The sequence below is a fragment of the Carcharhinus amblyrhynchos genome, chromosome 28 (genome assembly GCF_965287045.1).
Source record: "Carcharhinus amblyrhynchos chromosome 28, sCarAmb.v2.hapA, whole genome shotgun sequence".
In the NCBI taxonomy this organism is placed as follows: domain Eukaryota; kingdom Metazoa; phylum Chordata; class Chondrichthyes; order Carcharhiniformes; family Carcharhinidae; genus Carcharhinus; species Carcharhinus amblyrhynchos.
In genome coordinates this window covers 15993205-16017448 of record NC_137351.1, presented here as the reverse complement: position 1 = coordinate 16017448, position 24244 = coordinate 15993205, and the positions used below count along the sequence as shown (strand labels likewise).

Sequence of the window (24244 nt, the reverse complement as noted above, 5' to 3'; positions counted from 1 at the left end):
GTAGGAACCAGTCCAGAGTCCAAAGAATTTTGGAAAATAGCCACCAATGGATCTATTTCCAGGGCCATTTCCTTTAGTCTGGGATGAAGATGATCAGGCCCCGGAGATTTATCCATCTTCAATTTCCCCACAACCATTTCTCTGCTAATGTTGATTTCCTTCAGCTATTCACTAAAACTGATTTCTGTCAGAACTTCTAGTACGTTAATCATGTCTTCCTTTGTGAAGACTTGATGGTCACAGAAAGTGCACTTATAACCTAACCAAATAGGTTGATTATCAGTCTCTAAATCCTTCCAATATGCCTGATAGCAGGCACTAGGAGCAGCAGAATATCCTGGTTGACCATACTACAAAAAGAGAAGGCAAACCACTGCAGTATTTTGCCCAGCGTAATCATCGACTGATCCAATGAAAGTCCATGGTCACAAACACCCTCTTAGGGCATGGGACCTAAAGGAGGATGAGTACTGTGATGCTTTACTAATTTCACACAGAAAAAAAGAGTGCAGAAACTCACACAGCAAACTCTTCTGAAGTTGTTGTGGCCTGAGCCCATTTTAACATGCAAAATTCAGCCTAAACTATTTGCCCCATCATACCCAAGGTGGTTCTTCAAGAAAACTGCCCAATTTAATCATAGAGTCCCTACAGTGCAGAAAAAGGCCATTCAGCCCATGGAGCTTGCACCGACAACGATCCCACCCAGGCCTTATCTGCGTAAACCCACATATATACCTTGCTAGTCTCTGACACTAAGGGGCAATTTACCATAGCCAATAAACTGAACCGACATCTTTAGACTGTGGCAGGAAACCGGAGCACCCGGAGGAAATCCACAGGGGAGAACTTGCAAACTCCGTACAGTCACCCAAGCTGGGAATTGAATCCGGGTCCCTGCCATTGTGAGGTAGCAATGCGAACCACTGTGCTATTGTGTTGCCCAATCTTGTATCCCAATTCTTTTTAGCATAATCCTGCAATTTATTCAAGGAACCACACCCAAATCAAAGGAAGGAAAAGGTTTAATGCACGATGAATGGTTAAGGTCTGTAATGCACTGCCTGAGATTGTGGTGGAGGCAGCTTCAGTTGAGGTTTTCAAAAGGGAATTGGGATCATTATCTGAAAAAGAAAGGTTTGCAGGGCTATGGGGAAAAGGTGTGGGAATAGCAATGGGTGAATTGCTCCTTCAGAGCCAGCACAGATGCAAGAGGCTGAATGCACTAATTCTGTGTAGTATGACCTATGATTCATTTAAAATGCTCTGCCTCATTTTAAAACTTCCAAAACACAAAATCATACCTTGCCATTATCTTTGATGGGCACAGCATATGTTGCCAACTTGGTGTACCACTTGCTTGCCTTTTCTGCCACTCCCTTCCCAGCAGAGAACATGCTGTGTTTTAGCACATCAAAAGTAGGTGGTAGCAATGAGTCCAGTTTAAAAGGAGGTGGAGACATGAGAGTCAAAGCTCCACCTGTCTCTCGAACGCCCATTCTCCTGTTGTTGCTTGGAGAATATGTGGGTGAGGACCAGAGCCTCTCTCTTCGCTTAGCATGGAATTCTCCCTTTGCATGTGGTTGAAACGTCCTGGATCGACAGAGTCCTGATATTCTGGGTGAGCCTGTCGGAAGACTGGATCTCCTTGACTCCTTCCCCACAGGTAGGCCTTTACAACTAGATGATGTTGCGGTATCATCATCTGTTTTTGAGAAATCCATGCTGGGTGTTCGGCTCGCCAAAGGGCTACTCATGGATTCCATGTACATCTCTATTTCTTCAGCCAGGTTTCGTCGAGTGGAAGGAGTGAAGAGACATTTATCATAGTCTTCATCCTCCTCTTCATCCTCTTTCTCTTGATTGGTTTCTGCTACTATAAGAGAAAGTGGGTCATAACCTCTTTGAACCCCTCTTCTTTCTGCTAGTTTGATCCCTGCTCCTGCACTCATACTCCTTTGTAATTTCTTGGATTGCAGCTCTCGCCTTGGGTTTTGGTTAGGTTTCCCATTAGATTTTCCATAATCAGGCTCACTGTCGAGATCTTCCAAGTCGAAGATAGCAGGTGAGTCCGTTTTATCTTCCTCCACATTGGTTGATGTTTCATCCAAGTCATATGGTGTCTCTTCGTCACTCAGTTCCTTTTCTAGATTTAAGCTCACCTGTTTGCACAGATGCCTGGGTTTGATAATCTCTAGCGTGTTTGGCCTTGCAGCCATTTGTAAAGCTGTTGAAAGTATTTTAGCATCAGCACCCAATTTTTCTGCAATTTCCCTAGGGTCAGTGTCCATGCTTCCTCTGTGCATCATAAGTCCTGAAAAAGCATCACCACTAAGACTGCGGTTCCTGCCTCCCCACACCATTCGTTCCTTCAAGCCAGGCTCCATAGCGCTCTTGTGCCTCTTGCGCAAAGTGTCACCATGTGTTAATGCAGGATCAGGATATGCAGCATTATCAAAGGATGTCGTAAACAGCAATCCTGCCGCATTTTCTGTAATCAGACATTAAATATTTTCAATTAATACAAAGTTCTGTAGAGGTATGGAACTTTATTTGAATTAAACAGATCTTGATCATTGATTTTTCTTGAAATGTAGCGCAAACAAATCCAAAGCTCCCTGGGTGTAAAAGGAGGTAGAAGTTAAGATAAAGAAAGAAAAGTGTGCTTAACTGTAGAAAATACAGTTGCAAACCAAGAGGATTATAAAAGGTTCAAAGAGGGAAAGAAGCACATTAGAGAAGGGAGATTGTGAGAAAATGCAGACAGCCAACATAAAGGAGAATCCCAAAGTCTTCTAAAAGCAAAGGAACAGTAAAGGGTAAAAGGAGTAGTGTTGATTAAAATCTAAAAGGGTATTTACACAGAGGTTGGGGGCATGGCTGAGATATTAAATGAATACTTTGCATCCATCTTTACCAAGCAGGTAGATGCTACTCAGGACATGATGACAGACAAGGAAACTCTGTCTATAGAAAAGTTAAAACTCGATAAGGAGGAAGTGTTGGATGGACAGTTGGTGTTGAAAGTTGAGAAGGTTCCAGGACTGGATGAGATGCATCAAAATATCGCGAAGCAAGTGAGAATGGAAGTTGCAGAGGCGCTGACCATAATCTTCCAGTTTTCTCTAGACTCAGGGGAGGTGGCAGAGGGCTGGAAATTTACAAATGCGACACCCTTGTTCAAAAAACGTTGTCAGTATTGCCCCAGCAGTTACAGAGCAGTCAGTTTAACATCAGTAATGGGCAAGATTCTAGAAACAATTATTTGGGATAAAATAAATAGCCACATGGAAAAAATGTGGATAGATTAGGAAGAGTCAGCAAGGATTTCTAAAGAGGAAATCATGTTTAACTAACTTGCTGGAGGCAGTAACAGAAAGGGTTGATGTGGGGAATGCTGTTGATGTGGTGTACGTGGACTTTCAGAAGCTATTCGATACAGTGCCACACAACAGACTTAAGTTATAGCTTATGGAATAAAGGGACAGTAACAACATAGATACAAAATTGGTTGAATAATCGGAAGTAGAGAGTAAAGGACAATGGATATTTTTCAGGCTGTGGGGGGGAGACTTGTAACATTGTTCCCCAGGGCTTAGTATTGGGAGCCTTGCTTTTCCTGATGTATACTAATGACCTAGATCAGGAGTCTCCAAACTATGGCCTGCGGGCCACATCTGGCCTGCAGTGGGCCGCATCCGGATCAGAGTTTGGAGACTGCTGACCTAGATTATGGTGTGCAGGGGACAATTTCAAAGTTTGCAGATGAAACAAAACTTGAAAGTATTGTAAATTGTGAAGAGGATAGTGCAGAACTTCAAAAGGACATAGGCAAGTTGGGGAAGTGGGCAGATAGGTGGAAAATAAAGTTCAATGTGGAAAAATGTGAGGTGATACAATATGGTAAGCAGAACATAAAATCCCTACAGGATCACTACAGTGCAGAAAGAGGTCATCCGGTCCATCCAATCTACACTGCCTCTCTTAAAGAACCTTTTTTCCGAAAAACCCACCCTGATTCCCTTAACACAGTGCATTTACCACAGCTAACGCATCTAACTTACACATCTTTGGACACTAAGGGGGAACTCAGCTTGGCCAATCCACCTGACTTTCACATCTTTGAACACCAAGGGGCAATTTACCACGGCCAATCCATTTAACCTGCTCGCCTTCAAACTGAAGAGACAATATAAAACAAGAGGTAAAATTCTTAAGCAGCTGCAGGAACAGAGGAACCTGGGTATATAGGTGCAAAAATCATTGAAGGCAGCATGAAAGGTGGAGAGAGCAGTTAATAAAACATATTGTATCCTGGACTTTGTTAACAATGGCATCAAATACAAGAGCAAGGAGGTTATGCTGAATTTATACAAGTCACTAGTTAGACCTCTGTACTATTCTGCACAGTTCTGGGTGTCATACAGGAGGAATGTGAATGCATTGGAGAAAGTTCAGAAAAGGCTTACAAGAATGGTTCCAGGGATAAGAACTTCCATTTGAGGATAGATATGGAGAGTTTGGAACTGTTTTCCTTGGACAGAAGAAGACTAAGAGGAGATTTGATAGCGATGTTCAAAATCAACAGGGTGCTGGAATCATGATGGTCGTTTGGACAGCCTGTGCAAAAATGATGGGCCAAATGGCCTCCTTCTGCGATTCTGTAAAAAGCATCATCTGCTCACATCAGACCTGGAAAAACCACTTGATGAATGGGAACTGAAAAAGTTTATCAGCTACATTAGATCATTAATTGGAAGCTAAGTTACCTCACTGTTTAGACATCTTACCATGGGAATATCTGTGCTGCGACTGATGACAGTGTTAGTCTGTACAAAGCTTGCCCTGATACTGGGCCACAATTATAAAATCTTGAATGCACTTTGCAGTAACTCAAGAGCACATGCCAGTAGCTGTGTTAATGATGTACCTTTGACTGTTCATCCACCATATCCACATAAGCTATTCCAAAGTTTTTGCCATTTTCCAAATCTGTTCTGCAGTGTAAACCAACTGAATTCGGTAGGACAGTGACTTGTTCACAAGCACATAGAAACAGGAGGTACAATATCTACCAAAATATTTGAGGCCAGTCTTAAAAATAATTCGGCATGCCTGTACCAGCACACATTACATATAAAATAAGATTCCCCTGTTTTTGCAATTGCAATGTGGGGGGGGATGGTCTGTCTGATGTAATCACTGTTGAAGCATTGCTCACATGGCATTATGCTTCACCCTGCATATCCATTTCACAAGGGCGAGAGGAACACAGTGAAGATCTTTACAAAATGCATGTTAAAAATGATTTAATCCTTAGTAGAGTGAAGCACTGTGTATGTGTGTGTATGTGTGTGTATGTGTGGGGGGGGGGGGGGGGGGGCGGTGGCGGGAGAAGAGAGAGGGGACTGGAGCACCTGGAGGAAACTCATGCAGACACGGGGAGAATGTGCAAATTCCACACACAGTGACCCGAGGCTGAAATTGAACTTGGGTTCCTGAGGTTAACCAGGCAACCCAGCTGGAGAGTTCTCTAAAAAAAACTCTGCAAATGGTTAAATGAAGAGCAGATTGCTCCCCTGGTGTCCTTTATAATCTTTGTACAAAAAGAACACACAATAATGCTTTAATTTAAAACTCTTCTCAACAAATTAAATCCTTTCAGCACTGAATAATTTACAAAGTTATAAGTGTGGCAGAGAATGATAATCTTCAAGTCTAACTCCTAGTTATCAACATTCTGAATTACACACCATTGTTTTCCTCAATGGTCTGGTTTGGTTCAGCAGTTTCGAAACTGCAGTTCATCTTTACAATTCTGGTCACAGGTTTTAAGTCACTTCTGCTTCCTTGAAAATCCAAATGAGGCAGACAATCTCCACTGCCCTTTGCACTTTCACTCTCAGATACTGTAAAAAAAAAACATTGATCAATTATGCGACAAGCATGAACAGCTAAACAATTTCTTTTGATTTGAACTGGTGGCACTACACTTTACAACTTTTTAAATCAACTGTCTTCCCTCTGCGAGTGTATCAGATATCACACACTCTGCACCGCGCGTTACTGTAATTCTTGAACAAATATTCTGCATACAGCCAGTTTGTGACCTCAGCAAATGCTCCTAAACATTTGCTTCCAGCAGGAGTTGTGATCAGCGATCTAGATTTTTATTTTCTTCTCTAGCCCAGGAAGCAAAGGCCAACTGAAGCAACCCTATCATGGCTTCACAACAAGGAGCGTGCTAAAAGCAGGCATTCATGTGGTCAGCTTTAACCAGCAGAGAGACACAAAACTGCTGCAGAATTCAATAAAATCCACGGAGAACTTGGAGCAGTCTGAAAGCTGTAACCCTGGTTTGCCCAACGTCGCTACAAGGGAGATTTCAGAAAGTCTTGGCACAACATTAAATGTAAATTTCAAAATAAAGCTGTGGCATGAAGAAATACAACAACTTGCTGAGCAAAAACAAAGCAATGTTAAAGCAATAAACTGATAATTGAAAAAGAGTAATTAATAATGCTCACCATTACAGTGAGAGGGGGGCAGTCTGTTGGGTTCACTCACAACCTCTTGAAGGTCACTCGCTCACCTCATCCATTATATAAGTGGGCATGATTGTGTGTTGCTGTGTACGGCTGAGGGTGAGTGGGAATCATGAGACTGAGTGCTCACACGTGCACACACTCACTCACCCTGCACACCCTCACTCACCCTGCACACCATCACAATCACACAATCACATGCTCACCACCACCCCTCCCCCACTCCCCCCATGATGGATGGTCCTCCAGTCACAGACTGCATCTCTCCCACCTTGTTTGTTGACAGGCTCACATTCTTTCAGAATCTTTCACTCCAGTAACTGGCATTTTGAAAGCAGTGTCTGAGGCCACAATAGGGGATGGCTTCACGGGCTTGTATTGGACAGGCCTGCTGCAATTTTATCTTGAAGATTAACTCAGTTTTTAAAACCTTGAGTTACAACTTTGTAGTTCATTAACCATTGATATGATTGCTGTCTTAAGGTCACTCAAGTATTCTGGAACAATCTGAATATTTTAATCAAACTAATGGAAGTTTATCTTATTTTCTATTTGACTGCCCTGTCAAGGTCCTGAATGGCAAGCTACTCAGAAACGCAAATCAAATCAATTTTATATGAGTTGTTTAGTTATTTACTGATACAGATAAGGGAGACCGATGTTTATAAAACACCTCTTTTCTCAAACTTACTCCTGTTTCTAGGCATTATTCCTACGTAGCTTTTTGTGAAACAACATTTCTCTAAGTCTAATGCATCTTTCAAATGTGAAGAAAACTTCAAACACTGTTTTCTACATAATTTCACAGATTTTCAGTAAGAAATGCCTGGCTTGGCTGCTTAATAATTTGCAAACATTAAACAACTTTGACCCTATTATTTCATACATTCAAGTTACACACAACAGTTCTCTTTACAAATAAGTAAAAACCATAAGAAGGGAGGATATACATGAACTGGAGTCACTCTCTTTCTTGTCATCTTTATCCAGTGCTTGAGCCACAGCAGACTGCTCAGATCCAAGGGCTGAAGACAGGTCTCCCCGTCTAACTTCCTCTTTCGATAAGGAATTATATCCAAGATCTGACTGCCCACCTTAAATACAAAAAATACATTTATGGCAATAAGGTATTGATGTGTATTTCTTTAAAACACATGTATGCTTTCTAATATTGAACAAGTTTTGTTTTGCAGTGTATTTTCTCCTTTCCCCCAGTGTCACATTTAGCTGGCTACATATTTTCTCCTTCCGAGGCTAGCAGAGGGTATCTGGCTGCTGAATGTTATGAACTTCTTCACACTAAGGGTTGTGAATCTGTGGCATTCCCTGCCCAGTGAAACAGCTGAGGCTACCTCATTGAGTGTTTTTAAGACGAGGATAGATAAATTTTTGAACAGTAAAGGAATTAAGGGTTATGGTGAGCTGGAGGGTAAGTGGAGCTGAGTCCACAAAAAGATCAGCCATGATCTTACTGAATGGCAAAGAGGCTTGAGGGGCCAGATGGCTTATTCCTGCTCATAGTTCTTATGACACATTTTAGAAGCAAGAGTAGCTCTTTTTGGTTTTCCTCCCAGACTCTGAATGCAGTAATCGTGTAAAAGGTGGCATGCAACTGAAGAACTGTACATTCAGCCACTATTTGCAGGCAAGGAGATGTGAATCTGGCACGGGGCTGAGAAGGCTGAGATTCATGTCCAGCTGCCACAGCGCTTGACAATGATGCTGGCTGATATGGAAATTCTAGTTGCTAGGTCCACACTGCATGGGCCGACATGGTGGTTAGCACTGCTACCTCGCAGCACCAGCGTTCAATTCCTGGCCAAGGTCATTGTGCAGATTCTGCACAGACATTCTACCCGTGTCTGCATGGGTTTCCTCCAGGTGCTCCAGTTTCCTCCCACAGTCCAAAAGACATGCTGGTTAGCTGAACTGACCATGCTAAATTCTCCCTCAGTGTACCTGAATAAGCATCGGAGTGTGGTAATTAGGGGATTTTCACAGTAACTTCGTTTCAGTGTGAATGTGAGCCTATTAGTGACTAATAAATAAACTTTAACTTTAAATTTTTAACACTGCACTCCAAGATTCAGCACTAACTTGAAATAAAATGCTGCATTGATACAGAACTCCTCTCTGGGCTGGCAGTCATTTTACATTATTTTAGAACTCCAGGAACCATCAATTCCACCTTGAACTCACATCACCTTCAGACAAGAGTAGTGGACAGGACTAGTGTTCTGACTCATAACTAGACATGATGTAGAGATGTCAGCGTTGGACTGGGGTAAACACAGTAAGAAGTCTCACAACACCAGGTTAGAGTCCAACCAGTTTATTTGATAGTAATCTCACAAGCTTTTGGAAACGGTGTTCCTTCGTCACCTTCCACACACCTGTAGAAGAAACACTGTTTCCAAAAGCTTGTGAGATTACTATCAAATAAACTGGTTGGACTCTAACCTGGTGTTGTGAGACTTCTTATTGACATAACTAGACACACAGGCATTTGTAAATTTTAGATTAAACAAAGGGTGTTTATTTGTAACTAGTATCGTTGTGGTGGTGGTGACTAATTGGACTAATGAGCAATGTCAGCAATCTTTGCGAATGGGTAATCATTGTCACAACAACAAATAGATTGTGCTTTATCCTGGGCTCTCAATAGCTAGATCCCCTGGAAAATATACAAAAATCTCTGCTCCTTCACACAAATAAACAATCCTTAAAGCAAATTTCAAACCAAATACAAAAAGGACAATAATTTCTAATCCTCCCCCAACCTCATTTATCTCTAATGCACCATGTTTCATCAAAAGGTCGAGGAATTCACTGATTCCCAAAACACATTTCATTTTATTTCTCCAATTAGCCACTAGGAGGTGTACCATGCCAGCATTGGAGTGCCACCTTGTCCCTCATCCTCCTTACTGCGTAGTAGTAGCTGAGTTCTGCTTCCAGATCTCACAGTGGAGACACCAGATTCTCACCTTATGACTAATGTCAGATTTGCATTTCAGCCCCTTTTTATTCCTTAAAAAAGCAGGTCTTTTTTTATTCATTCATGGGATGTGGCGTCATTGGTTAGGCCAGCATTTATTGCCCATCCCTAACTGCCCTTCATAAGTGGTGGGGAGCTGCTTTCTGGAACTGTCACAGTCTATGTGGTGTAGATACATCCACAGTGCTCTTAGGAATGGAATTCCAGGATTCTGACTCAGCGACAGTGAAGCAAGAACAATATATTTGCAAGTCAGGATGGCGAGTGAGTTGGAGCGGAACCTCCAAGTGATGGTGTTCCCATGTATCGGCTGCTCTCATCCGTCTGGGTGGGAGCAGTTGCTGATTTGGAACGTGGTGTTGAAGGAGCCTCAGTGAATTGCTGCAATGCACCTTGTAAATGTCAGTGAATATTTCAGGTGGTGGATGGAGTGCCAATCAAGTGGGTGCTTTGTCCTGGACGGTGTTGAGCTTCTCAAGAGCTGTTTGAGCTACACTCTACTAGACAATTGGAAAGTATTCCATCGCACTCCTGACTTGTGCCTTGTAGATGGTGGACTGACTTTGGGGAGTCAGGTGGTGAGTTACTCGCTGCAGAATTCCCAGCCTCTGACCTGGTTTTGCAGCCACGGTATTTACGTAGCTATTCCAGTTCAGTTTCTGGTCAGTAGTAACCCTGAGGATATTGTTAGTGAGGAATTTAGTGATAGTAATGCCATTGCATATTGAAGAAAGATGGTTGTTGGAGATGGCCATTTCCTGGCATTTCTGTGCCATGAATATTACTCACCACTTATCAGCCTAAACCTGAATATTGTCCCAGTCTTTTTACATATGGTCCTGGACTGCTTTAGTATAATAAATAAAAATAATTCCATTACTCCAAAGGGATATTCCAACTTCAGCACCAATGAAAAATGACTTTAATCAGTAGATGATCAGTAACCAGTTCAGAATTAGTGTGATGGCACATATCCAAAATACACACACAGTTCTAACCAAGCATTGAAAATGAGACATGAAAATAAACTACAATGCACAGGTTAAACAAATCAACTTTCAGGTTTATGTTGGCCAGCGGCTTTTTAACAAGCAGATGAAAGGCATTACTGGCAAACATGAACTTTGCAGAGAATGTTTTTAAATACAAAAGACATTAGTTGGATTAGTTTGAATGTTTACTCAAGGGTTCTGTTAAAATCAATGGAGTGCAAATTAGTGGGTGAGCTACACACACGCAGAGCAAGACTCAAATATGCATTTGGAATGTTTGTTCAGAAATTTGTTCTGCCCTATTTTGCACTTTTTGCAGTGATTATAATTAATCATCCAAAGCAAATAATCTTGCAAGTGATTCATGATCTTTGAGACAAAGAAGGAGGAGAGAAATGGATCCACAAATGCCTTAATACTATCTTCTGTTTCTTGTAACATTCGATAATTTGGTAGGTGTTTAAACAATAGAATCCGCAACACATCATGCGTGCAAATTGTAAACTTGTTGAAATACTGAACTTTAGCACTACAAATTAACACTAGTAAATTAATCAGTTAACATCTGATCACAGTGACTCGTGCACTGAGGAAATTAGAAGTGAATGTGTGCTCTGAATTGCACTCTCAAATATAAAACGCTGGTTCATGCACCAGCCTGCTGCATTGAGACTTATTGACTATGACTCGCAATAGATAAATTTGCAACCTGGGTGAAACACTAAGTGTATTTTAAACAGCCTTCCATAGGAAGGAGAGGAAAAACAAGTAGGAAAATCATTCTGGGCAGTTAGTGTGTGTCCATTGGTGACAGAGGTGACCTAACAGGCACCTGGGAGCATAGTGGCCACTCAGGATTGGAAAGTACTTTCCAGAAACGACCAATCCACTAATTCAAGAAGCAAACAGCATTCTGCATTATTGGGGCAGCAGCCTTTTATTGGATTGTTACCTAGGGTTATTTTAAATATACTCTAACGCCTTAGAATGGAAAAAAATCATGCAATTTTCTTCATTTTCAAGAATGACAAGAACAAGGAATTAACAGGAAAATTAAAAGTTACAAGGAGATCAGTTAGATCAGAAACAGAAAAAGGACAGAGAAAACACATGGTGGCCATCAGACAATTACCTGAAAACATACGGTCACTCTTCATTTCTGAGCAAATCCAGGGAGAGAAAGATGGAACTCTTTCATACAAGGACTCCTGACTGCCATATCCATAACTCAAGCTACAGCCAAGCCTAACTGCGTGCAGAGAATGTACACACAAGGGTAGATGATATGGTGGACAATAGTAAAGCAGGGAGTGGAAGAGAACAGGTCATCATGATAAGCAGGAAACCAAAAGCCACATAAAATGGACACAAGTAGGTGATCACAAACAAGCAGATAGACAAGCGGGAACAACAGAAAGCAATGAACGAAAAACAAAAGATAAAAGAAGTTTGAGTTGACAGATATCGGTGATACTGTTAAATGTACCTGTACTAGATCTATCATCAGTGGAATCTACTTTCATTAGCTCAGAGCTGAACTGAGGTTGCTCCACAGTGTTAGTGTCATTAGAGCTATCCATGCTGCCGTGGCTAACAGCATCCAGGTCACTGCCATCTGCTTAGAGAACAGAACAGATTAGAGCAAGTTACTAGGAACCACCTAGCCAATTAGCTCCCCTTGTCATCTAAAAGCACCATTGTGTGGGTGAATCAGTAAGTGGCACAAGCTGTAATTATTCCAGTGATTGCAGTGACCACAAGTGTTGCATGCTATTCGACCATTCAAAGCCGAATCAGACCCCATCCCACCAGACATCCTTCCATGCACAATTCCAGCAAGCACTGATCAATGCTTTGGTTTTACACTAAAACAGAGCATCTGGAACATTCGTTCATTCTGGAAAAACAGCATTTGGACTTCCTGTCCCCTCTCATTGCGACACTGTATTTCTGCCGTGGTATCAGAGGCGAATCTTTGTGAAATCGGCAGTCTAAATCGGTGACTGATTCTGTAGTTAAGAGGTACAAGACCATATTAGTCTGAGTAGAGTATAACTGCTGAACAGCTCTAAATGATTCTGTCAGAATATTGAACCATATGGACGCTGCTCCATCACTGGACAGAGTGTTAGGTACAGCTAGCACCACTGACATCATGTTGTATTGCTGACAGCAGCAAGTCAAAAGAGTATCCCCAATAAATATGGACTCAAGGCCCAACTGTGTTGATTGAAATAAACAGAGGTTGTAGTACTCCGTCCGCAGAAATAGACTCTTATAGATTTTACCTCAGTATTAAAATATTCCAGTTACAGGAACAGCAATTTTTAAAAATTGTAACAGATTAGCTGTAAAAAGCATAATGAGTATGTAAATACATCAAAACTAAATTGGAATCAAATTATAACTGATGATACCTCTGTTAAATGCCCTCTACGCAGCATGGTGCTCTGCAATAGCATAGGTCCCTATAGACATGGCATCTGCCTGCTCCATCTCAAACAAAGCATAAACATAGTGGCCTCTGCAATTCATGGGTCAGTAATGCTTTGCCTTCATCAGATGTTCTACATGAAGCAGAATGTGCCAGGTTTGATTCACAGTCTCTGTAAACTAGGTGATCTCACAGACTGTGGCAGCGGCACCACAAGCCTCCTGCCCATGCTAACATACAACTACACATGCCTATTGTGTGCAACATTAAACCTTTGTGGCAGGAAGCAAAAGGGGTATTTACGTATAAGACTAAGTTTACATGTTATTACACCGAAAGTGGTAGAATTGCTAGATTGACAGTAATCTTGAATAGCAATTGGGGCAATATGCTAAGATAATTTTAAACATTACTTGAACTATATGTTTTCCCGTATCCTTGATTAGAACTCTAAAATTAAACCAAGGTTAAGAAACTCCTCTCAAACAGAAAAGTAAAATTAGAATCATTTGGTCTATTAAGCCCTAGAGAGTGACAAATAGAAAAATTGCAACCTTTAACTAAATTTACCAACTTTATCAGCTGCAAGACTAAATGTGCCGCTGCATAGATTAGCTGCACAGGAAATGTTTTCTTATTTCCACAGTCTGTCTGATGTAAGTCCTACCCGAGAGCACTGGAGTCTGTGCTGGGTTTGCTGGGGTCTTTCTCAAAGCCCTGCGGAACTGAGCTGTTGCAAGCACAACATTTCTTATCTTCATCCATAGAAAGTAGCCGCCTCTGTTGCTTGATGGCCAAGTACTCTCTAAAACAGCCTGCAGAAAATCAATTGAGATCCATTATTAGCCCCTTGCCAAACCAAAGGAGAAAAGCTTCCTTTCGAGGACACATAGTCCAAATGTTTAGCAATATGGGTGACGTTAAAGCTCTTCAGGCTGCAGATCAAAGCCTTTTTTTCTAATGTGATTGGCAAAGTCAGTCAGGAATTAGAGAGATCCAGGTTCCTGTGTCAACCTCAGTTATGAAGGCATCCTCATACAGTCCAAATGACAGAAATTTGTCATATGACAAGTAAAACATGATGGGCAGATGTGCATGAAAAGTGCCATTTTTATTACATTTACATTAGAAAACATTCCAAAGCGCTTCATAAAGATGCAATTTAAAAAACAGATAACACGCCATTAGGATGGAGACTAAAAGCTTGGTCACATAGGTGTGTTTTAAGGAGATCCCTAAATGAGGAAAGGGAGGTAGACAGATTTAGTAATGGAATTTTGGAGTGCAGGATCTAGCCCGTCAGTGTTGGGTTGCAGTGGCACTGGGGAATTGTACATGAAGCCAGATTCAAAAGAACAAGGAGTGAAGATTACATTGATAGGAAAGGTTGAGGCCACAAAGAAGATTTAAACACAAGCGTGAGAATTTTAAATCTGAAGTACTGGAATCCTGGAGACAATGAGGTCAGTGAGGAGGGAGATAGTTTGCAAATTGGACTTGGTATAGAATAGGAGACAATAATGGATGAGTTGGCATTTATGGAACAACAGAGAAGTGGAAGGACTGGCATTGTTAATGGTTTCAGTAATAGGAAGGCTGAAGTCAGAGTGGAGTCAAGTTTTGGAGGTGGAAGTAGACACTCTTGTCATGGAGTCAGGGTTGAACAGGATGCCAAAGTTGCAAACTGTTTGATCTAGTTTGAGTCGATGCTAAGGAGGAGAATGGAATCAATAGCTCAGGGACAGGGTTTGAGAAAAGGAGTGAAGATGCTACAGACTAAAATATACACCAACATCAAAATAAGCAACTGAATCAGTGACAGATGCTGATATGAAATGGGTGGGATGGGGCATTGCTATTAATACCAATATCTTTGTTACGTGCTGCACTGTGTAACTTACAGAAATAAACTGTGAAAAATGTTGCCTTTGAAAACAAATTTGAAATGTGCAATAATTGAGGGGATTGAAGAATTTACCCACTAAATCTGTCACTCAATCAAGCAGAGAAATCACACATCTCCGTTTGAAAAAGGGGATAAATATTCTAAAGAGATGGATCACTGTACAGCGGTGTTCAGGCACCATTACACATCTAATGAGTACAAACCAACTCAATCCTGTTTAGTTCCATTTTAGTCAGTGGCATCATGGATTGCTAGTGTTCAAATTATTTTTCCTCAGACCAAAATTGATAAGTGGAAATTGATGAGGGTACTTTTTAATGATCATCTTACAAAACATTGTCTAACTGTACATTTGTATAGCAAAATTATATTTGTTTACAGAGGTTGCAAATACAGTGATTCAATGATGAGGTTCAGAATGATGCAGACTTGGAATAATGTCCATTGAGTGGTATGGACTGGGAACGATAGGGGAAAAAGATTATGTAGATTGTGACAGGTGGGGTGAGGTCAACGGGATTCAAAGGTTTTTTTGGTGGTAAGCAGAACGTGGAATTGAGGTCACAATCAAATTAATAATGACCTTACTAAATGGCGGAGCAGGCTCAAAAGGGCTGAATGGCCTACTCCTGTTCCTAAACCGGAGTTGAGGGGGTTGAGCTATGAGGAGAGGCTGAATAAACTAGGCTTGTACTCGTTAAGAGTTTAGAAGAATGAGGGGAGATCTCATTGAGACATATAAGATGATGAATGGGATGGATAGGATAGAGGTGGAGAGACTCTTCCTGCTCAGAAAGGTCAGTAGGACTAGGGGGCACAGCCTCAAGATAAAGGGGGGCGGTTTAGAACGGAGTTGAGGAGGAACTTCTTCACTCAAAGGGTGGTGAATCTCTGGAATTCTCTGCCCGTTGAGGTGGTGGAGGCTGCCTCGCTAAATATTTTTAAGACGTGGGTTGATGGGTTTTTGATAAGCGAGGGGATTAAGGGTTATGGGGAGAGGGCGGGAATGTGGAACTGAGCCACGACAGATCAGCCATGATCTTACTGAATGGCGGGGCAGGCTCGAAGGGCTAGATGGCCTACTCCTGCCCCTATTTCTTATGTTCTTATGTAATTTGTACATCCTTAAACTGGGAAAAGCCTGAATTTCATCTGTGTTGAATGTAACAATTTCAACTGGTGGTGATTGGTGAAGGTTTGTCAACTTAGTTGTGTTTGCCTGCTCTCGGGACAAAGAATAACACAGTCACCATTTCCATTGCCCTTTTTTTAGGTGGTAACCCATGCTGAATCTGTGCATGTATGAACAAGCACAATACATCCACCGGTTCCCCATTATCATCAGCACATGTGACACCACCAAAAAACTCTAATAAATTGGATAAACATGACTTCCCTTTTATAAAACCATAATGAGCCTGCCTGGTTACCTTGATTTTTTCCTAAGTGACCTGCTATAACTTCTTTGATAATGCTTCTAACATTTACCCAATGACAGATGTTAGGTTATCTCGTCTGTAGTTTTCTGCTTTTTGTCACCTTCCCCTGTTGAATAAAAGAGTTAGATTGGCCATTTTCCAATCGAATACAACCTTCCCCAAAGCTGGGGAATTTTGGAAAATCAGCACCAATGCATCATCTATTGCATTAACCACTTCATTCAAGACCACAGGGTGAAGTGCAACTGGACCTGGGGATTTGTCAGCCTGCAGACCCAACAATGTATCACTCCCCTGGTGATTGTAATTTTCCCGAGTTCCTCCCTCCCTTCTATTTCCTGATTTACAGCTATTTCTGGGATGTTACTTCTACTCTCTATAGTGAAGACAGCTGTAAAAAAACAGTTTAATTAATCCGCCACACTCCAGATGAACTTTCTATCAGACCAACACTCACTTTGTTAACTCTTTTCTTACTAAAATATCAATAGAAACTCTTACTATCTGCCTTTATATTATTTGCTGGTTCTCAGTCATACTCTAGTCAATCCCTCTTCAACCTTTTTATCATTCTTTGATGTTCCTTATATTCTTTTCAACTTTCTGATCTTTGCGCAAATATATGTTTTTTCTTTAAGTTTACTACTGTCTTTAACTTTTATAGTTAACCACGGATGATGGGTCTTCCCTTTGGAATTTTTCCCTCATTGGAATTCTATGTGTTGAAACATACAAGATTCTGAAAGAGGGTTGTAGGTGCCGAATGAAGTTTCCTCTCGTGGGGCATCTAGAACAGGGGAGAACCGGGGATCTCCCATTCAAGGGGTGAAGAGAGATTCCTTCTCTCAGACAGCACTGGAGTCTGGGTCATTGAATATATTCAAGTCTGAGTTACACAGGCCATCAATTGTTAATGAGTCCACATAAGAACATAAGAAATAGGAGCAGGAGTAGGCCATCCAGCCCTTCGAGCCTGCCCCGCCATTCAATAAGATCATGGCTGATCTGTCGCTGCTCAGTTCCACTTTCCCGCCCTCTCCCCATAACCCTTAATCCCCTCTCCTATCAAAAACCCATCAACCCGCGTCTTAAAAATATTTAGCGAGGCAGCCTCCACCACTTCAATGGGCAGAGAATTCCAGAGATTCACCACCCTTTGAGTGAAGAAGTTCCTCCTCAACTCCGTTCTAAACCGCCCCCCTTTTATCTTGAGGCTGTGCCCCCTAGTCCTACTGTCTTTTTTGAGCGGGAAGAGTCTCTCCACCTCTATCCTATCCATCCCATTCATCATCTTATACATCTCAATGAGATCTCCCCTCATTCTTCTAAACTCTAACGAGTACAAGCCCAGTTTATTCAGCCTCTCCTCATAGCTCAACCCCGTCAACTCTGGTATCAGCCTAGTAAACCTCCTCTGCACTCCCTCCAAGGCCAAAATATCTTTGCGCAGGTGCGGCGCCCAAAACTGCACACATGTTTGGGAGAAACAGGCAAGAAAGTGGACCTGTGATCACAGTCAGGTCAGACATGGTTGTATTGATGATGTGGAGATGCCGGCTTTGGACTGGGAGTTTTATTTGATTCCAAAGAAACCTTTTGGACTTTAACCTGGTATTGTGAGACTCCTTACTATGGTTGTATTGAATGGAGAAACAGGTTCAATGGATCAAATGGCCTACTCCTGACCCATTTCTTATATCTTAACTCCACCCTGTGCAATGGTTGAACATTGATTTCTTGTTAGTAAAACTTGGAAATATTCCCCAAAAATTCTCAATCCTTTCCATAGTAAACTTTGCTGAATAGGTTGCACTTTAACATGGGATTTTTAAACTTGCAAATCAATCACACAAGTACACTGACTCAACACGTAAGTTGATCCAACATAGTTGTTATCCCAAGACTATAATTCTAAAACCTAGCGACAGCTGGGTTTCCTATTATGCTATAAACTATTAAAGCAAGAATCTTGTACAAGACTGATATTAATAAGATAGCTGCTTCACTATAGCAGTAGAATATTAGAAAGCACATTTTAATTTAACATGGATTGTTTTAGATCCCCAACTTTGTAATCAAAGTGAGGAACTTGCAGCATTCACACACCAGTCAATATCGAGTCCTTGATTACAAAGGGAGAGAACATTCAGAATGATATCTCATGCTCCACTCCCCTAGTATGCTCAGTAAACTTGTTTTCAGCTTGCCAAAGAACAGCACCGGCAGAGAATGAAAACAGACATCTCAGTCTTGGAAAAAGCAAGGCAAAGAAAAATAAATCGTATCGGAATAAAATAAGTTACAATAAAAATGCAACCCAGGAAGTCTCAAGAAAAATGTAGCTGCTCATACCTTATTGTAGTAACCATATGTTATAGCATTGGGATGAACCCCAGCCTTCTTCATTTCAAACAGAACTCTGACAGCCAACACTGGCTGCCCATACTGCCCACATAGCTGCATCAGAACACGGTAACACACCTAGAATAGAAAATACAGCTTCCGTCAGTGAGAAATCCTCAAGAAAATACACTTCAGAAAATGTCTCAAATACATTTATTCCAAAGTTACTCAGGTGTCAGCCACAATATGCAACAATGTCTGACCATGGTCTACATCAACCAAAGCTTTTGAAAGCTTAATTTAGTTACATCCGATGGACACCACAAATGGAGGTAAAAACGGCACTGTAACTTAAGGCAGAGTGTCATTTCAAAAACAAATTATTATTTCCAAGGGTGAAAAGCCAGTTTTAATATCTGGCAATGAAAATGATAAAAGGTGCAAAAGACACATCCCAACCAAATCAAAAACAGCTTCTTTCCTGCTGCCATCAGACTTTTGAATGGACCTACCTTGCATTAGGTTGATTTTTCTCCACACCCTAGCTATGATTGTAACACTACATTCTGCATTCTCTCCTTTCCTTCTTTATGAGCTGTATGCTTTGTCTGTACAGCACGCAAGAAACAATAGTCTTCAGGGTATACTAATACATGTGACAATAATAAATCAAATCAAATCAACACACGGACACTGCCTTTCAAATCGAAGAGTCTTTTTTTTATTCATTCGTAGAAGACTATTGTTTCTTGCGGGCTGTACAGACAAAGCATACAGCTCATAAAGAGGGAAAGGAGAGAATGCAGAATGTATGTCGCTGGCTGAACAGCATTTATTGTCCGTCCCTAGTTGCCCTTGTTCAGAGGGCAATTACAAGTCAACCACATTGCTGAGTCTCTGAAGTCACATGTAGGCCAGACCAGGTAAGGACAGCAGATTTCCTTCCCTAAAGGACATTAGTGGAGCAGATGGTTTTTTCCAACAATGGTTTCATCAGTTGATTCTTAATTCCAGATTTTCTTTTGTTGAAGTCAAATCCTGCCATCTGCCATGGCGGGATTTGAACCCAGGTCCCCAGAACATTAGCTGAGTTTCTGGATTAACAATTTAGTGATAATACCACTAGGCTATCGCCTCTCCATAAACAAAGTGTCAGATATTAGCACTCATCATTCTAGATCAGAGTGCAGGAGACGAAAACCAAGTAGGGCGGAACGCTGATTTAGCGACACTAAAATTCAACTGGGGTTATTTTGGCAGGGGAAAAATGGAAACCATTCAGTTTTAAAGTACATATCAAAGGCTACTGGGCGTGGACAGGAAATTAGAAGCAGTAATCAGATTAGCCATGAAAATGGCAGGTCAGGCTTGAGGGACCGAATGGCCTACTTTTGCTCCTAATTTGTATGTTTGTAAATATGCTTTTTATTATTAATTCTTTCCTCTCCCACTGATTCATATGTTAATACAGTACTGAAGTCATTGTTTGCCGTCATGGTGTAGGCATGGCAGTATCCCATACCTCATCAGGTGGCTCCAGCTTCTTAACCTGCATTTTTCTCAGCACATCGTAAGCAGTCCGAAGAGCTCTGACTTTCGAATGGCAAACTTTCACATAAGCAGGAAGGCAAATGAACCAAAGACCATAGCAGTGACGCAGAAGACATTTTGACCACATCTGAGGAATTGATGAATAACGCTTTGCAATTTTTTGAGCTGATTTTATTTCCTGAAATCCAACACAATATAATGATTAAGATTGTTAAATGAAATGTGTGAACCAAGTATGAATTCAAACTGTTCACAATTTTAACATTGCTGCTTTAAAGGGAAACTGGCAAACTTTTTATATATTGAAGTCATAAAACACATGACACCAGACTTTACCCAGTTACACATTCTCATTCTAACAATACTACCCAATCATTTACATACCTCCCCCAAACTTAAGTGGTAGCCATGATGTGGAGATGTCAGCATTTGACTGGAGTGAGCACAGTAAGAAGTCTCAGAAGATCAGATTAAAGTCCAATAGGTTTATTTGGTAGCACTAGCTTTTGGAGTGCTGCCCCTTCATCAGGTAAGTTATCATCAGTGACTCACCTGATGAAGGAGCAGCACTCTGAAAGCTCGTGCTACCAAATAAACCTGTTGAATTTTAACCTGGTGTTGTGAGACTTCTTACTGTGCTCAAACTTAAGAGTTTTCAATCTTACATTATACCAAGAGGACATAATAATTCACACACATTATATGAAGGCATATCAGAAAATAAATATTAGTCATGTTGTACCTGCTTAGTTCTTCTGCCCATTGGTGCTGGACTGTTGGGACAACTATTTTTTGAAGTTAACCTGCTAGCTGGAGTTTTTAATAAACCCACTGGTCTATCAAATAGCTCTGGTGTTAGCACAGGGAAGCTAGTGTAACTGCAAGAACAGGATTAATACAATATTAAAGCACAACAAATATAGTCAACAATGTGTATATGATTAATTAGCACATCTAATTAAAGCAAATTATGCAATATAAAGAGCTTTCACTGAATATATACCTAACCTACAATTAAAATTAGAAATTAAAAAAGAAATAGCAAATACTGGAAATACGGAAGAGAAAAAGAAAATGCTGAAAACACACAAGAGATTTCACAGCATCTGCATGAGAAAAGACAGGTTAACATTTCAGTAGGAATATGTCCTGAGAAAGGAAAACAGAAAATACTGGCAACACGCTGCAGGTGGGGCAACAAAATTGACAGAAATGTGAGACAAAGAGTGGAGAGAACAGGGAAGTTGATGCTTTCATAGAATCCTACACTGCAGGAGGCTATTCAGCCCATCGAACCTGCACTGACAATCCCACCCAGGCTCTTTCCCTGTAATCCCGTGGATTTACCCTGCTAATCCCCCGACACTAAGGGGCAATTTAGCATGGCCAATCAGTCTAACTTGCATATTTTTGGAGTGTGGGAGGCAACCAGAGGACCTGGAGAAAACCCATGGGGAGAATGTGCAAACTCAGTGTGTATACTGGTAAAACATTATTTCCTCTTTTCTGTAAACAGACACTGCTCAACATGCTGAGTGTTTATAACATTTTCTGTTTTCTTCCAGATTTCCAGAAACTGTTTGTTCTTGAGAGTCTGCAAAAGTATCTTTCATCTTTTTGATGGTCACATATATTCTTTGGTATTCCCAGTATCCAGTTTTCTCTCCTCAGCCATGGCAACTATAGAGACTACAACAGTCTCAGTACCCCAGAGTACCTCAGGCTTTCACTGATTCCTGTAAAGTGGGTGTTGGGGGAAGCCTCAGACATATCTTCTTGCAATAGCTGAACTACAGAAAGTGGCCACTTGGGTGCGCAATCAGAGGTCACCCCGTCCCTTTGAAATCACATTCAAATTAAGACAACACTTCCACAGCACAGTTGGATTTTTTTTTAAACTTAGTGTTAGCAATCTGGAGTGGACAATTTTCATAATTAAATGAAATGAAGGATTGAAAATCTATTTTCAAAGCAAACAACAAAAGCACAAAAGCAGAATATTCACGTGAAGCATCTTTACAAAAAAATACAGCAGCAGGTCTCTGAGGACCAGGCTACATTCTCAGCACAAAAATAGGTTTAATAAGATTGCATAAAAATAATTGACAGTGATTACAAGGCTGCAGCATAATCATCATTCCCTAAATTACATTACAAACATGCCAATTTACAAAAACCATCTGTATATAGTAATTACATTACAGCTTTTAAATTGAAATTTAAAATATAGATGGTTTTAACTTTGTGCCTGTGGGGAGCGAATGTTGTTGACTTCACTAAGCTTTGTGCAAAAAGTATGCTCATACCACCATACTAATATGCAAAGATATTGTTTTGTGAATATGAATATTTTATTGAAAATAACCTACAGCTGCTTACACAGTACCCAATGTGCAAGTTTTTATGATTATCCAAATAAAATTGTGAATTAATAATTAATTTCTATGCATTTCATTTTTTTTAAGAGACTTTAAAAATAATTTGTGCATCCCTCATTTTTTTCAAAATCCAGAGAGATTTTTAAACCATCATGATTTCCTGCGCACTCTAGTCTTGCAAGTAAAAATAGAATTTGGACTCATACCTATATTGAAGAGGATACTCTTCTCCATTAGGCAGGCTTGGAAGCTCAGGAGGTGTTATGAAAACCGTATGTTCACTTCTGTGAGACTCGTCCAATTCTATGAGGCGCACATCATCTGGACGCTCTGCATCCAACTGGTTTAGTATAAAAGACAGAATTTCCATCAGAAATCAAATAGCGTACTTTGTTCAAAAACAGATCCCTTGAATATAATCATTGATAGGAGTTGGTGGCAGGGAGGGAAATTAAACAAGGGTTGTGATGGATATGTCACAATGCGTCATCTCTCAGTTTCCACATGTTAGGTGTCTTGTGAGGCAAAACCTCACCATCACAATCCCTTGACTCAGAAAATTGAAGAGAACAACCTGAAGTCAGTCTGTAGCAAAAAATGCCCATTAGTTGCTTAGCAACTCTTCTCAATAATTTATTAACAAAAGCAGAAAATGTTGGAAAATCTCAGCAGCTCTGACAGCATCTACGGAGAGAAAATAAAGCCAACATTTCAAGTCTGGGTGACCCTGCGACAGAGCTCTGTTCGTCTGGCACTATTCTATTCGCTGTTATAACAAAAACAAATATATTTGATCCCAGCTTTAATGGCCATCCTTCTATAGGCTTTTTACTTGGAAAATATCATGAAAACTATTCATACTCAAATTGGAAGAAGTTTCCTTTCATTACCACAATATCTAAGAAATTGCATCATGCATCGAAATTCTCTCATGTGTTTGTAAAAGGAGTTGCAGAGGATCTCTACATGCCTACTGTATCGCCCCTTCTGTATGACTGCTAACTGGAAGAAGGCAACGTCAAACTAATGGTTCTTGGTGACTTAAGATAGAGCATTCCGTTTGGTTACTTGGAAATGGAATCCAACCCAATCCAGGGCAGAACAATCTTCTAATCCTTCATCAAGTGGTTTCCAGTATCCATTTTGTTTTGAGTGCATTTCATCAACCCAGAGCCACCTTCCTCATCAAGACTACTGCCATCATTGAACTTGAACACATATTAGAGTTATATAGTTTATAGATCTATATTATCAGAGTTTTATAGTTCTGCCAGGAATCTTAAAGAAGTATACTTATCAATGTTTATTATGGTGATATATTTTATTTTCTTTCATCTCAAACTGAGAAGATTGTTGGGGGACTTGTTAGGAGAGCTGGGTATGATAAACAGAGCAGCAAAGTAAACGCGGATTGTTTGAACTGCCAGCTAAGTTAAAGGAAAGTAGCCAGAATATCAAGATAAATGCCAAATAAATAAGAGGATGATGAGAATTTATTTTAAAACAGTTTTATTGAAATGTGACATACAAGAGCTGCAAAGGGCAACAGATTACAGCATTTAGAAAGACATTGAATAACATCTTAAAGGATTTGAAAGGGCGTTTGAAAAGAAATTGGGAAATGGTCTTGGATTACAGAAAAAGCAGGAGAAGGAACT

At 40.6% G+C, this 24244-nt stretch overlaps 1 protein-coding gene across 4 annotated transcripts in view; it reads right to left on the bottom strand.

Annotated features, from left to right (window-relative positions):
• dennd4a (DENN/MADD domain containing 4A) overlaps nucleotides 1-24244 on the bottom strand; it is a 150595-nt gene that overhangs the window by 25514 nt on the left and 100837 nt on the right. Inside the window, exons 14-22 of one of the 4 annotated variants that reach the window (XM_080214382.1) lie at nucleotides 22793-22926; nucleotides 20951-21086; nucleotides 20180-20386; nucleotides 18667-18795; nucleotides 13637-13784; nucleotides 12022-12153; nucleotides 7496-7639; nucleotides 5754-5909; nucleotides 1305-2491 (exon numbers count right to left, since the gene is read on the bottom strand). In XM_080214382.1, coding sequence (XP_080070508.1) covers nucleotides 1305-2491; nucleotides 5754-5909; nucleotides 7496-7639; nucleotides 12022-12153; nucleotides 13637-13784; nucleotides 18667-18795; nucleotides 20180-20386; nucleotides 20951-21086; nucleotides 22793-22926 — 2373 coding nt within the window. Of the gene's footprint in view, nucleotides 1-1304; nucleotides 2492-5753; nucleotides 5910-7495; nucleotides 7640-11667; nucleotides 11785-12021; nucleotides 12154-13636; nucleotides 13785-18666; nucleotides 18796-20179; nucleotides 20387-20950; nucleotides 21087-22792; nucleotides 22927-24244 lie in introns of all 4 variants that reach the window. The other 3 variants (XM_080214383.1, XM_080214384.1, XM_080214385.1) reach the window with 3 other exon arrangements.